The sequence below is a fragment of the Aythya marila genome (genome assembly GCF_965140915.1).
Source record: "Aythya marila genome assembly, chromosome: Z".
Classification (NCBI taxonomy): Eukaryota; Metazoa; Chordata; class Aves; order Anseriformes; family Anatidae; genus Aythya; species Aythya marila.
Window position 1 is genome coordinate 67,936,491 of NC_139080.1, and position 14,638 is coordinate 67,951,128.

Sequence of the window (14,638 nt, forward strand, 5' to 3'; positions counted from 1 at the left end):
AAGGAGATATTTCTTTTTAAGAAATCTGAATTGGAGTAAACAAGAGTAGAAATTTTGTGCTCTGCCATTCTTAGAAGAATAATTAAACACTTTCTGCATTTTTGTGAATTTCACAATAGCGTTCTGACTAAGCAGTCAGAAAAGCTGACCAAGGTCACAAAGGTGGAGGGCAGGAATAAAAGCCCAGCGAGATTTGCATAGTTTTTAAGTGCTGAAAATACAAGAGTCAGAGCAGGCAGCGTGGGCTGCAGGGATTGTGAATATAAAATGTGCTTTTGTTTGGGGAAATAGAAAGCTAAGCAGTCTGTATGGAAATGAGTTTTATATGGGTTGAGAACAGATCTCCTGAAGGATTTATGACTGTATATTAAATGCCACAGCCTTATCTTTTATAGCACACTGTTCCAAAGCTGATTTTTTTCTGTTTCTTATTTGTCACAGATTATGGAAACATGGGATTAAATTAAGCACCTTGCTGTGTTATTTCAAATGTTTTAAAAGTGAAATTCCTGTCGAGTCTTCAAGTTCAAACAAACATTTCATTTTCTACATTATTTTTGCTCTACTCTTTCCAGGTAGTTTTCCCAAGGGTGGCTCAGGTTTGCAAAAATGACATGGGAGGATCTCAAAGAGTGCTGGAAAAACAGTGGACTTCCTTTCTCAAGGCTCGTTTGAACTGCTCAGTTCCTGGCGATTCGCACTTCTATTTTAATATACTGCAGGCAGTTACAGATGTTATCCATTTCAATGGCCGCGATGTTGTTTTAGCAACCTTCTCCACTCCATATAATAGGTAATAGGCGCAATAACCTTTTGTTTCCTTTATGTTTCGCTTTTTATTGCAGTTTGTTTTTACTCCATAAAGGTCCAAGAAGTGATTGCTCGTACAATGTAATTATTACATACCATGCACTTACTGAGAGTTTGTGTTTCATTTTAAGGTACCCTGCCATTGCTTACTGCATTTTATATTTGATAATTTAGAGCAGCTTTCAAACATTTACTATCTGGACACATTCCTTGGACATTTTCGTTACATGAGAATAATTCAAACCAGCCACCAAGAAGTTTTGCGGAGTGTAACTTGCAGGTTATTACAAAGAGAAAATACAGTTTTCCTTTCTTCCAGAGAAAGGACCAGGTCTGTCCTGTTCACATCCTCCTTTCCTCTATTTCATGCATCTCTACCAACATTTTGTCCTGGGAGAGCCAATGTTCTCATACTTCCTGCTCTCTGCAAGGAAGGTCTCTAGATCAAAGAGAAGGAAGTAGTGGAGCTGACTAAAGCTTCACAGTCTGTCAGGTCCTACTTTGCTTATTTATTCTCATAAAGGGGTGTCTTGAACCCTTCATACTGAGTCAGCCAATCTTTCAGCTTTTTAACCCCTGGAGCTGCAACCTGTGATGCTCTTAACAGAGGTTTCTGTTAGCAAGGGGGAAAAGAGGAGCTGAGCTAAATCAAAAGTCTCTTCCTTTTCCTGGCCACATCAACATGACTTTGTTCTGCAGAACCTACACACAGGAGTCCTAACCTTGCTGAAATACAGCCATAACACAAGCAGGTACCAATAACACAAGCCATTCTTCAAACACCTGTATTTTCACTGCTCATGTGGTTTCCAAAAAGCATCAGTTCATCTGTTAAGAATTTATTGCCATTACACATTATAACATGTTTCTCCAGAAGTTATTAGAATAGTAACTATCTAATTATTGAGTTCTCCTGGAGAAGTTAAAAAAAAAAAATACTAACAGTCCAATTAAAAAATATATTGCTGTTTCATGGTGTAATGCGTGAGCTGAAAGGGGAATTTTATTGCTGAAATTCATCTGGTTTTGCTGTACACTTGCCACCTCTTGTCAAAGCCTGACCTTAGTGAGGTCATGCACAGAGCTGATTTCAAATGAGAGTAAGACTAGCCCTCTTCTGTTTAATCACTGACTTTGACATCAAAACAGTAGGGATTGCAGTGGAAAAAAATATTGCCAACAATAGGGAATGAAGTTTTATATTATCTCTCTCTTTTTTTTTTTCTTTCTTTTTTTTTTTTTTTTTTGTAAACAGTTTAAATAAAACCAAATAGAGAATTGGCATAAGCAAATAGGCTGTATCTTGAGATTATCTATACATTGAGATGTTCTAGTCTGCTGGTATTTCATGAGGTATGTCATGATAAACTTTTACTTGAAACCCTGTGTTTTAGAATCTAAGTACTTGTTTTTAAATTCAAATTTCTTTGATCTCTGGAACAAGAGCATCCCCCTAGAGTGAGTTGGCACAGATTCCTCAATCCAATCTGAGATCACCCTGGGTGGGAGCTGGTGGTGGGTTGTAGTCAGTAGGTAAGAGATTGCCTGTCTGTGACCCACAGTGCTCCATCCATATTGTTTTATGACACTGTGGACCTGCTAATTGCCATCCTCAATGGAAAAAGTTTTTGCAGTCTTCTCACTGTAGTGATCCCTCTTACACTGTGGAGATACATGATGAGGACAGTTCTCAGTGTGTTTAGTTCTGTAGAGTAAGCCTGAAGGTTTTAGGGTTGTTTTTCTTTAGTGCTTAATCCAACAATGTGTAAAACCTTCTATCTGTAGTGTGACTTGCAATGCCTTAGGATGTGGTCCTGCATGCATCTAAATACACCCCTGACCAACCCTGACGTTGAAATATATGTGGCTGCCTTGCCTTAAAACTCTTGCTGTGCAGTATCGTGTTAATATAAAGCTTTGAAGTGAGTTTCCTTCCATATAAAAACCTGTCCTGTGGAGATGAAAGTAAGAATAATACCATCTCCCTACTTGTTGTTTCCTTCAATAATAAGCATTTCAAAACCTTTAAATATTCAAGCAATTATTTTCCTATCAATTTTTGTACCCTTATGAGTTTAGTTTTATTCTCTGTAACAGTATTATAGTTCCTACGTTTTCTCTTTGGTGTATAATAACCTACTAGCTAAAAGCAGGATTGAAAGCCTCAGCCAGCTGGGTTCATGCTATTTATCTGATAAAATCAAGCAGTGAAAGTCAGACATGAATACAGTAGTTCATGTGTAAAAAAATAAAAGGTGGGTAAATGAATAATTCATGCTTCCAAGTGACTGACCATGGGAAAACCCTAGGCTTTTCAGAAAGCATGTAGGTAAGGTTATAATTATGTTTAGACAGTGCTACTGTGCAGTTGCATGCAAATAATCAAAGAATTGAAATTTACAACTTTATCATCTAAAAATGTGATTGTATTTGCTTCTACAAGCTCTTTACACCTCATTGAATAATTGAGTTAAGCAAATTGCTGAGCATAGTTAACTTCTTTCCATTGGGAAAACCTGCCAGAGATGAGGCTGTAAGAGGATGGAGTAATAATGTGCAAATGCCAGGCCAGTGGCACAGTGCAGTACGTTTCCAGTTTGATCAGCTCCAGCTTCTGAACTGTCTGCAGTGTGTTTTTGAGGCATGACAAGGACTGTGAAAATTCATACTGAGAAAATGTTGTGACTTACAAGAACTTAAATTTCCAAATAATGGGCTCTAAATGAGACTGGCTATTTCTTCTCATGCATTACCAGTGGTACAGTTTCCCAGATTCTTTCCCCTCTTCAAGATTATTGCAATTACTTCTTTCTATAGAGGCTTTGAAACAAGTTGTGCTGGCAGGAGCTGTCTGCCGATTGGTATGTTTCATTTTTTTCCACGGGGCTGGCTTTTCCTGTCAATACTCAGAGGTTACAAAGTTCGGGATTGAGTAGCCTGTGACAGGAAGACTTCTATACAGCATGTTTTTCACTCAAGATTTTATGCATAACTGCAGAGTGAGTAACAATTTCTGGGAAATGTCACTTTGCAGCATCCCTGGCTCTGCAGTCTGTGCCTATGACATGCTTGACATTGCCAATGTATTTACTGGGAGATTCAAAGAACAAAAGTCTCCAGATTCCACATGGACACCAGTTCCTGATGAACGAGTACCCAAACCCAGGTATGTTTCATGTGTAGTGATATTGTTCTGCTGCATGCAGAGTTTTGACAATTTGAATAGCTTTTTAAAGTACAGATCCAAATGAAGATATATATTGTAGTAATGAAAAAGGAGTTAAGTTGTATTTAGAACTAAGATATGAAAATGGGATTTTTTTCATTTAGATCACATTTGTGTAAAATAAATCAGGCCAGTATCATATCCATTTGGTCAGAATAACTGGCATTTTAATAGAGCTATGAGTTACCTGTTGCAAATTGGTTCAGTAATGGATGTTTCGTGTAGCAAAGTCTACACTAGTTCTGAGAATTGCTCTTCTGGGGTTAACAAACAATTCACTTGCAATAGAGGATGGGGAGGCAGGGCATGCAGCGTTCTATCAAAATAGAGGTTTGTTTTACGTCATTTCTCCCGAGTTGCTTTTCCTGCTTCCACTTCCCTCCTGTTTGCATGTAGTTCCCTTATTACACTTTCTTTGTACTACCTACAAGCACCCCTTTTGTGCAAAATGGTGTTGATAGTCATTTGTTAATCCATTTACACGCTCTAAGAATATGAAGTAAATGTCAATAGAGCAAATTAATTTATCTTGCACAACCTCTACCACTTTAATATATGTTTTATATTACCTTTGTTATCTTTCATAACTTAAAATAAATAAATAAATAAATAATCTAAAACTCTGTGGTGGCTACTAGGATTCTACACAAGTCCAGATTTAGCCCACTGTGTTTTAGAGACTTACCAAGTATACTGTCCCAATGCTGTGTTTACTCTGAGGTTGTCCGTCAAGAGAAGAACCTGGTAATGCCTGGAAAATCTCATAAATTCTGTGTCTGTTTTTAGTCTGAGCCCTAGAGAGGCATCTATCTGCACTGGCCCTGGATTTTCTTCTCCTTTTTGCAATGTTTCAGCAACTCACTGGATAGGCTGCCTTGGTGAAGAAAGGCTGCAAGAGTGCTCCAAGATCATTTATTTGAAAACAATATTCATATAAAGAATATTTGCAGGGACAAGGGAAAAGCATAAAGAAAAATTTTATTTCTTTTCAGTGGGAGGGGGGAAGAGAAAGTTGCCTTGTAAGTTTATGAGATGATCCAATAGCATGCTAACAGTCACAATGAGGAGAGGATATTGTTCCTTCTTCTAAGTCAGTAGGAGATAATGATAGCTGAACCAGTAAACAGTGTTTCATATAATATTTGGCCATCAATCCGCTTAATGGAAATAATCATTACTAGCAACTCATGTTGAAATTCATAAGAGGCAAAAGATGCCTTTGAAATAAGGTCATTTTTGTTTGGATATCTCAGTATGGTGCAGAAACATTAGTGCTCCTATTGATCCTAACATTTGTCAGAGGCTTACTGGAACCTTTCAAGAGCCTTGCTTCCCTTTTTTGTTGAGATGAACAGGAGGGTTTACTCAGTTTTATGTTTATTCAATTAAGCCAGTTTTGAGATTATAACAGAATTAATCCAATTATGTGATTAGGATTTAGGAAAAAATAGGCCTCCAGATTAGATGTACAGAAATTCTAGGTACTGAAGTGCCAGAAAGCATAGGCTGCTCCCTAGAGAATTTCACCCAATAAATCAATGCATTTGTCAAGGACTTAGGAGATCGGTGATGCCCTTTATTTCTCCTTCTCTCCCTTTATTGGTAATTCTGTATGTAGTCACAAAAATAACCAGAATATTTTGGATCTAGAGAGGCAGAGCACACAATCTGTGCACATACTGTTTATTACACATCTGTGCAGGAGTATATTCATTGACCCAGTTAATCCCTTCTGGTCCTGTGTTAGCTTCCTACATAACATTTGGTTACCTAAGTTTTGAATATTTATCTAAATCAGAGTGGCAGATATGACAGAACCAGAATTACACTTTGTTCAAGGTGGAATTACTTCATTGATGTTAGTGGCTCTACCTACTTTAGATCAAATGAAGATTGGACACTGCAGAATGATTATGAGTGGATTATCTTCTCATCTCACAGTGGCTCAAAGGCTGAAGAATCATAATGGTCCAGGAAATGGGATCAAATGAATTTTTTGTTGGAGAATGTAATCCACAAATTATTAATAACAGGCAGAGAATGATGCTGCTGATTACCTGTTGAAGCATGAAAGTTAAATTACCTTAGAGGAGGAGGAGAGATTTTAGGAATACAGTGAGTAGATTTGCATTTAAATTGTCCAAGAATGATTATTTAACTTTTCAGTCAAAGTCCTCTATGTGCTACAACACTTAAATTCTCCCTGAAAGAAGGGTAAAACCAATGCTTGCATGGATGCTAGCTGGGTTGTCTTCTTCAGTAGTCCTTCTTCTACCAGAAAGTACTGAAATCAGCACTCTTTGAACCATGAAAACAAACTCCTTCCATATGATTTCTTTTATTCCAAGAAAGAACGAACAGTCAGCTAGTCAAGTTACACATCAGAAAGTGTCTATGACAGTGAACATGATTAAGTCAAATACACAGATACAGTAATTAGGTTCCATGTGAGTGGACGAACTACAAGCTGTGCACATCGAACTACTGCTAAAGAAGTGGATTTGTTCTTTTACATGGCAGCATGGAAGTTCTTTTGGTCTGGAGTGGAGGATAGAAGGCTTCAGGCTTTCCTGAGGGGCTGAACAAGTCCAAGAGACTTCTCAATCCTTCGTTTAAGACATTGCAATGCACTTCAGATTTTAACAGAAGACATCATGACAGTTGTTACAGAAATGAGATTTGCACTTAGACATCAAATAAGTGTTCTGGATTTGCCTTCTTGTTTTATTTAGGCCTGGTTGCTGTGCTGGCTCTACATCATTAGAGAAATATGTAACCTCTAATGAGTTCCCGGACGATACTCTGAATTTCATCAAAACACATCCACTGATGGATGAGGCCGTACCTTCTATTGTCAATCGACCCTGGTTCCTGAGAACGATGGTCAGGTAAGTGCCTCCAAATGGACACTTCCTCATTGTAGCATGCTGTCAGGTTGTGCTAATGATCTTGCTTACAATGCTCTCAAATTCTATAAACATCCCTGGTGTGCTGGGCATGACTCCAGCTAGGAAAGATGGCAGATGCTGTAGAACTCCCTGAGCAGCTTCCAAGATAGGAAAAAAACCTCACTTCTTTCCAACCATGCTGGGCTGAAACCGGATCCTGGGGGAAATGAAGTGCAGGGAATGTTGACCTGCCTCTTGGCTTATGGGTCAGTGTTTGAGACAGCTCTGTAGAAAACTTTGGGCAAGGATCAACAGATAGCCTAGGGATATGTATACAGGATACAAGCATCCCTACCAGGATATGTTCACAGGATATGAAGATGTCTGTTGTGATTATGTACTGGTATGTTTTACTGTTTACAGAAGTGTGCAGGCAGAAGTAATCACATAATCTATATTCTTTCTATGACAACAAGAGAAAAATAATAAAGAAGAGACTTGAACAAAGACTCATAAATCAAAAAGCCTCAAATACACCATACCCTTCCTCTGAAAATATGTCCCCACTCTCCTGTGTCATGCTGTGGTCACTATGCTACTTTTCTGCCCTCCAGCTGTGGTTGGAATGAAGTGACTAACTTTTGCCATATTTCCCATATTATTTGCCATATTATGAGTAGTGTTTAGCACTGGAAGGGTTTAACTTAGTTTTATGAAGTGTATGTTCTGTCAGGTACTTATGCTGGATCAAAGGCCACTGATTTTCTATTTGGAGCAAAAAACGATGACACATGATGATCCCTGACTAAGATCAGTTCTCTGATCTTAGTCTAGTCCTGGACAAGCTGCTTCCCACATGGATCATCTTTAGCTTCCAGTTATGTTATATCTGGGGCCTCACTTGGGAGCCAAAATGCCTGGGCTGGTGTGCCTTGAGGTTAAAGCAGAGACCCTGTGTTTAACACTGTATGAACAACTGGTGCAAAGAGTTGTTGTGAGGTCATGGTAAACTACGTTCCTGAGGAAATGTTGAAAACCCTGGGGTTTATAAAGGCCAGGTGGTTTAAGGCCCAGCAACATTGCTCTACTTCATTCCAGTTACATACCTCCAACCAAAGATGAGAACAGCAAGCTCCGTAGAGTGCTTTCCTTCGATCTACAGTACCTGATAACTATTACCAAATAATCTCCAGTACTCATCTTTAATAAATGATGTGATCCCACAATTTATACTGCCTTAACACTGAACTTGCTTAGTGGTTGTTATATGATTATTTTTAGTCAGATAAAATAATGTTTACTTTCTCAGCATTTTCTCAGCGTTGTATAGGCACAGCTTTTCCTGCCAAAAAAAAAAAAAAAAAAAGTTGAATGTAGATCTGTTACCAGTATTGCTGCTTTTAATGTAACTGAACATGAAATTAAAATAAATAAATAAATAAAAATCACTGTGCTGATTTTCTTTCCCTGTCTGTAGAAATCGTCAGGCTAGTACTTTGGTTTTGTTTGGAAGGATAATTCCTAAATTGTCTCAGACTCTTAACAGCCCTTCAGCCTTCTGCGTGAGGTTTGCTGTTGCAGACATGTCTGCTAACTATTTGACATCTGGATAAGCACACAAACACATGGAAATTCCCTACCATTTGGGGAGCCAAACTGGTACAGTCTGTATTGACTTACAGGGTTTTTCAGTTAGAAGTGCTTAAATATGCTATATGGCTGCTCAAAGGCTATCACACAGTTACTTGAAGTGGAAAACATGATAAAATAAATGGCAATCTAATCCACATGATGCAAAATGCGATATTGTTTTTCTAGATACCGTCTGACCAAAATTGCTGTTGACTCTGCTGCTGGGCCATATCAGAACTACACTGTGGTTTTCTTGGGATCAGAGAAGGGAATCATCCTGAAGTTCTTGGCACGGACGGGAAACAGTGGTTTCCTAAATGACAGCCTTTTCCTGGAGGAGATGAACGTTTACAATCCTGAAAAGTGTGTATCTGATTCTTTGTACTCATGTATGGGTGACTTTTGACACTTCTGATTTTCCAGAGATCAAGTTGTCCCATGAAAAGGGAAGCAGGCTAGAAGAAGCCAAGTTCTCTGAGTCATTTTATATTGTTTTGGGGGGATGTCTGGTTGTCAGTCTCTATATTGAAATAAAATATTTTTTTCAGCATATCTAGAAAATAGCCCATCATCCTATGCAGCAGTTGAGGGATAATTAAAAGCAAAATTCTGCAAAGGAAGATTAATTTTCTAATCCTATAAAAAACCGATTCCTCTCCAAATAACTCACTAACCAGCAAGCTACTCTCCAAGGGAAATTTCCCACATTTTCGCCTTCCTCAAATATGCCTATGGGGGCTTTGAAGTGGGTCATAAGCATGCAGAAATTTCAGCTACTTTGAGTGCTGGAGAAGGATAAACAGAAAAACTGAAGGGCCCTCAGAAATCTTGTCTGGTGTGTAGTATCTCTCTACTTCTCTGGCCCCATGCATTTTTAATGCATGCTTTAATACTTGCTTATATATCTTTCTGTCACTGCATTTAATGGCTATTGTGTGTTCTTTTTCTTCCTTGGCTTGTTCAGTTCTCCCCTTTTCAGGTTTTATTTATGTTTTTTGTTGTTGTGTTGTTTTTTTTGTTTGTTTGTTTTGTTTTTGAGATTGAGGAATCATTAGGTTTTCATTTGGTTTCCAGGGGAACTCACTTGTAACTTTATCTCACATTTTTGAATCAGGTGCAGTTATGATGGCGTGGAAGACAAGCGGATTGTGGGTATGCAGCTTGACAAGCCCAGCAGCGCCCTTTATGTTGCCTTCTCTACTTGCGTCATCAAGGTTCCGCTGGGGCGGTGTGAGCGCCATGGCAAATGCAAAAAGTATGTGCTTTGTGGTGGCACTTGCCCTCTTGTTGTAAGCCCATGTTCCAGGCGTGGGGAATGCGAGAGCACTCAAGAATGCCTCCTTCTGCTCTTCTTTCTCAAGGGCCTGCATAGCATCCCGAGACCCCTACTGCGGCTGGGTGAAGGAGAGCGGGGTGTGCACACAGCTGGTCCTTGGCGCTAAGTGAGTAATGGCTCTTGCTGGAAGGGCCTTGAAGCGCTGGCAGTGGCGCCAGACAGACTTGGAGTGAGCTGTTTGAAATGTGGGGCTCTCAGGGTAGAAAAATGCGTGAAGTGTTTGTTCCTACCTTATTTGCATTCTCTGAAATTTCTCACAATTATTTTTTTTTTTGGTGTGAACTGTCAGCTGATTGGTGACTGCTGAAAGAAGAGGAAGAATAAAATGAAAGAGCTGTACTAAGGCCCACGTGTTGTTGAAAAGAGGGAACTGGATGGCTGTGTCTGGACCAGCCCACACTGGAGCCATCACAGCTGATTAAAGAGGCAATAGAATCCAAATTAAATTACTGAAGCAATTTGTCCACTGAAAACAAAACCAGTCCTTCTAATTTACTGTGCATTACTAAGAGGAATCACAGAGCACAGTAAGAGCTTAAAGTAGATTCAGAGAAGTGCTGGATCTCCCCTTGCTTAACAGTAGAATTTAATTATTTTATAATAATGAAAGTCTGTGAGGTTTTGTTTAAGTATGGTTACTTAAGCCTTGCAGGAAGCAGATCTACTTCAGACCTCTCATTTCTTGGACACATCTGACACAGCTCACACTTGCCCACTCTAAACTTCAAGATAATGGTATAAGTGTAGCATAAACATCACATAACCCCAGCAGCCCCACAGCCAGCCCAGCTTAACCCTGTGTCTGTATAGGTCTTCAGCATATAATGGATGAGTTATCATGTTCTTAATTTGCCATTTCAATTCAAATAGTCTTGTCCACTTTGAAAACTATAGCTATGTCTAAATACTTATATGCTTTATGGAGGCTGTTTCTGTTGGATATTTGGTAAAATACCATTGAAGTTCACCTGTGTGCATATGAGGTTTTCTCAGCCTTCTAGAGGTGCTTGAGGTTTTTTGCACTTGCCATGACAAGGTTATGGGGAGTTTTGTACCTTACTTTCAAAAATGTCTCTACTATTTATCAATAAATCCATCAAGACAGGAGCAATGCAGCTTCCAGTGGTGCAGTTCAGAGGTGAGCATGGCAGGTTGCTCTCTATCCAATACAAACCACATGGGAGGAGATCCAGATCAATTGTTCGGATGTCTGGTGGACTTCTAAATTAACCAACAGGAGGCAGAGATGTTAGGTGCCCTCCTGGAGTAGGTGACAGTTGAGCAGTAGTTTTAAGGACATAGTGCTGGGAATTAAGTGTCTATATGGGTAATGATGCCCCCACAGAAGGATCCTGTCTAATGCAGACAGGAGCTTGTATTGGAGGTTTTCCAGGGCTCTTGTCACTCATCTCTTACTGTATCAGGAACTTGGAAGAACAGCTTCACTAGTTATCCAAAATCACTGGCACAGGTTAGGAGTTTGAATTGAGCATGTCAGCTAGGAAAGCCTTTAAGTATTAATCAGTACAGACCCTTAAATTCAGCATAATTCACTTTGTGATCTGGACCTTATGCCCTGCAACCATGTTCAGTGCACTACCTACAAAATTTTGAAAATGCAAGTTTTTCCCCCCAGCACAGTACCTAGCCGATAGTTTAGCTTCCTTCCCATTTCAAAACATTGGTGCACTTTGACTACTGTATGGACAAGTCAAGGTAGGATTGTAACTGCTCATGATAATGTCTTTTTTTTTTTTTTTTGATTGAATAGTTTAAAAATATATGAATGTTTGCCTCCCTTGACAATGAGGTATGCAGTAGATTTTGAAAGAAGAAAAAAACAAAACAAACAAACAAACGAAAAACACAAGGAGTCATCAGAAGTCAAAGACTCACGTAGCAATGACAAAAGAATTGAATGCCTATCTTGGAATTTTTTAGCCTTCATGGGGAAGTTTCAAAGAAATGGCTGGTTTCATGGTGTGTCTTTATTTCAGTTGCAGATGCAATAATTTCTTTCTGGTGGTGCTTGTGACTGTCGTTACTCATACTGTTATGTTTCTTTCTATTATTTAGGCTGGCATTTGAGCAGGACATAGAACATGGCAATACAGATGGCCTGGGTGACTGCCAAAGTAAGCAAAGCTTTTACCCTCTATTTACCATGTGTAACAGTGTCTTTCTGAATGCCTCAAATCACCCTTACCTGTCGAGCATTCTTTTGTAGCAATGTAAGGCACAACAGGGATGGCAACTGCAGCTAAAGGTACAGGAAGAGGAGGCACAGCTGTTTAAATGTATTTAAATAGCCCAATTGATGTGATTTATACAAACACTGGTCTTCATATCAGTTATGTACTGGAAAGACCGTGGTTCTACAGGATATTGATTATAGCAGTGAAATAATGAGATGAGTGTTCATTGTGTTTATCAGTCGTGATGGTTGGATTGTTTATCTAGATGTGCAGAAGGAGCTTGGTTTCTTGTATAGACTGTGACTTGGACTACACTCCCATGCATAACAAGGAGACAGTGAAACATGTCTTCATCTTTGGATCAAAATCAAGAAGTGGGAGCTTATGTGTTTGTGAACCTTAGTTGATATTACAAACAGGCTGGACAAAGTAGCAATGCTAAGGATCAGGTACTACTGATCCTGTCTAAGAAATGTTAATGGTAAACCTTAGGTACTGACAGCATGAGTTGGAAGCTTAAACACAGTCTTTAAACATTTACATTTTGCACTGAGATGCTTAAAAATGCCCAGCTTGCACTATGTGCAAAGAAACCTTGGATGTTGATTTCTGAGCTGTCAGGAACACCAGCAGCTGTGTAGCTTGTTCAAGACAGCTGTTGTTCCAAATGTTCTTGCCAAAATTGGTTTAATTCTGAGCCCCAACTATTATTTACAAACCTTATGAAATCAAGAATCACATTCTTTTTGGTGCAATTTGCACTAATGCCTGTAGACACACACCCAAAACAAAACAAAACAAAACAAGAACAAAAAAACAAACAAAACAAAACAAAACAAAAATAAATTAAAAAAAAAAAAAAGCGCTCAGGAAGTGAGAGAGTCATTACTTTTGGAATATAGCACAAAATAACAGAGGGCAAGAGTGTGCTCTGGGATACAGTGCAGTCCATAATCTATGGAGAAACCTAGAACTTTCTTGTGCCTTGCACATCCTTGTTCAAGAGTCATTTATTATTGTGATCACTGTACTTATGGGAGTACAAGGATTTCAGTCTCTGCATGCCCTTGTCTCAGCTACACCTCCCTGTGCCCTAAAATTGGTCCATTTAGGGCTCTTTAAGTTTTTTGAAGGAGGTGTACTCACAGTCCGTTCTGTGATCCCTGTAAAATGGGCTAGCACCAAAACCGGGTCAGTTCCCAGCTGGTACAACTTTGCCCTTTTCAGCCCTTTTCAACATAGTTCTGCTCTCCTTGGGCAAATAGGTTAGACAGGTATGGAGTCTACCTGACATCAGTTACACATTAAAGAAGTGTAGGAGATGATTCAGAAAGAGCAAGTTGTGCTCATGGAGAGAGTTCTGCTCCTGTACAGCGAGCAGTAAAGCCAATACCCCGTCTAAGTCCCTCTTCAGCCCCGAAAGATGCATTGAACCTTGACACTGCACAGGGGTAGTTTTCACTCCCTGCTAAGCTAACTGACCTTTTTACTTTATGTGGTCTTGTATCATGTGAGTTTTGTCCTCATCAGCTCATGATTATAGCTTTATCACTCATTCTGCCTTGTACTGGAATAGGATGTGACCTTGCAAAGAAAGCCATGGCAAAAGGAAAACTGTCCTTCCCATTTGTCCCTTGCATGGGGCTAGTCATGAACACTTTTAGAGTCAGACATTGTTTAAAGGTATGTCTGAATATTAATTTTGCCTGGATCCTTAGGATAAAAATCATATACATATAGATACCGGCTGAAGTATAAAAGGTTGCTAGCAGCAAACTACTAAAAACAAAACAAAACAAAAAGAGAGAAATAATGATTTTTCCCCTGTTATTTGTCTTTCAGATTCCTTCGTAGCCCTGAATGGTAAGGAAGTTCGTAGTTTCACTTTTTACTGACAGAAAATCCATTTTGGAGGAATCACTTTTTACTAAACTTTTACGTATTTTCATATTTATTGTTTTATTTAATGTTTCTTCCTAATTTATTTTGTTCATAGACATTTCAACTGCTTCACCTGATCATGAAATGTCTTACCACACAGTGTATGGTCAGTTTATGGGTGTTTTAAATATTCTTCCTGGATCTTTGTATTAGCTAGTAGTTTCTCTAGTCAAATAACAGCTAACGCTTTCTTATTTGTTTTGTCTTGGTTTTGAGGGCCTGATTCACTAATCATGAGTAAGGTTAAGTCATGCTTCTTGATTTGCAATCCCTCTTTCCTAGTCCTCCCTCAAAACTCTCTCCATTGAATTAAAGTCAGATATGGCCAATTTTAATGGCACTCCAGCAGGCATGATTAAGAGCACGCTTCATCTGAACACTCAGACAAAGGAACACTTGGAAACACTGATGCATCTTATCTGTTCCCTGGGAAAAACAAAATAGCTTACATCCCACTCATGAGTTGTCCAGGCTGGTGTTATGACTGCTACAGCAGCTAGTCACTGATAACTTAGGGAAAGGAGCAGAACTGTCCATGGGTGATAGAAAATCTCTCATAAAGCAAATTAACTATTACCTGTGTCAGTTGAGATGGGGTTATGCCCTGAGT

The 14,638-nt window shown here is 39.1% G+C and overlaps 1 protein-coding gene across 9 annotated transcripts in view; it reads left to right on the forward strand.

Moving 5' to 3' along the window:
* Positions 1–14,638, forward strand: part of SEMA6A (semaphorin 6A) — a 117,988-nt gene that overhangs the window by 70,253 nt on the left and 33,097 nt on the right. For 7 of the 9 annotated variants that reach the window (XM_082782904.1, XM_082782905.1, XM_082782902.1 and 4 more), the window contains 9 exons: positions 576–793; positions 3,845–3,976; positions 6,769–6,924; positions 8,743–8,919; positions 9,671–9,811; positions 9,918–9,998; positions 11,969–12,027; positions 13,930–13,950; positions 14,084–14,134. In XM_082782904.1, the coding sequence (XP_082639030.1) occupies positions 576–793; positions 3,845–3,976; positions 6,769–6,924; positions 8,743–8,919; positions 9,671–9,811; positions 9,918–9,998; positions 11,969–12,027; positions 13,930–13,950; positions 14,084–14,134 (1,036 nt within the window). The remainder of the gene's footprint in view (positions 1–575; positions 794–3,844; positions 3,977–6,768; positions 6,925–8,742; positions 8,920–9,670; positions 9,812–9,917; positions 9,999–11,968; positions 12,028–13,929; positions 13,951–14,083; positions 14,135–14,638) is intronic. The other 2 variants (XM_082782907.1, XM_082782909.1) reach the window with 1 other exon arrangement.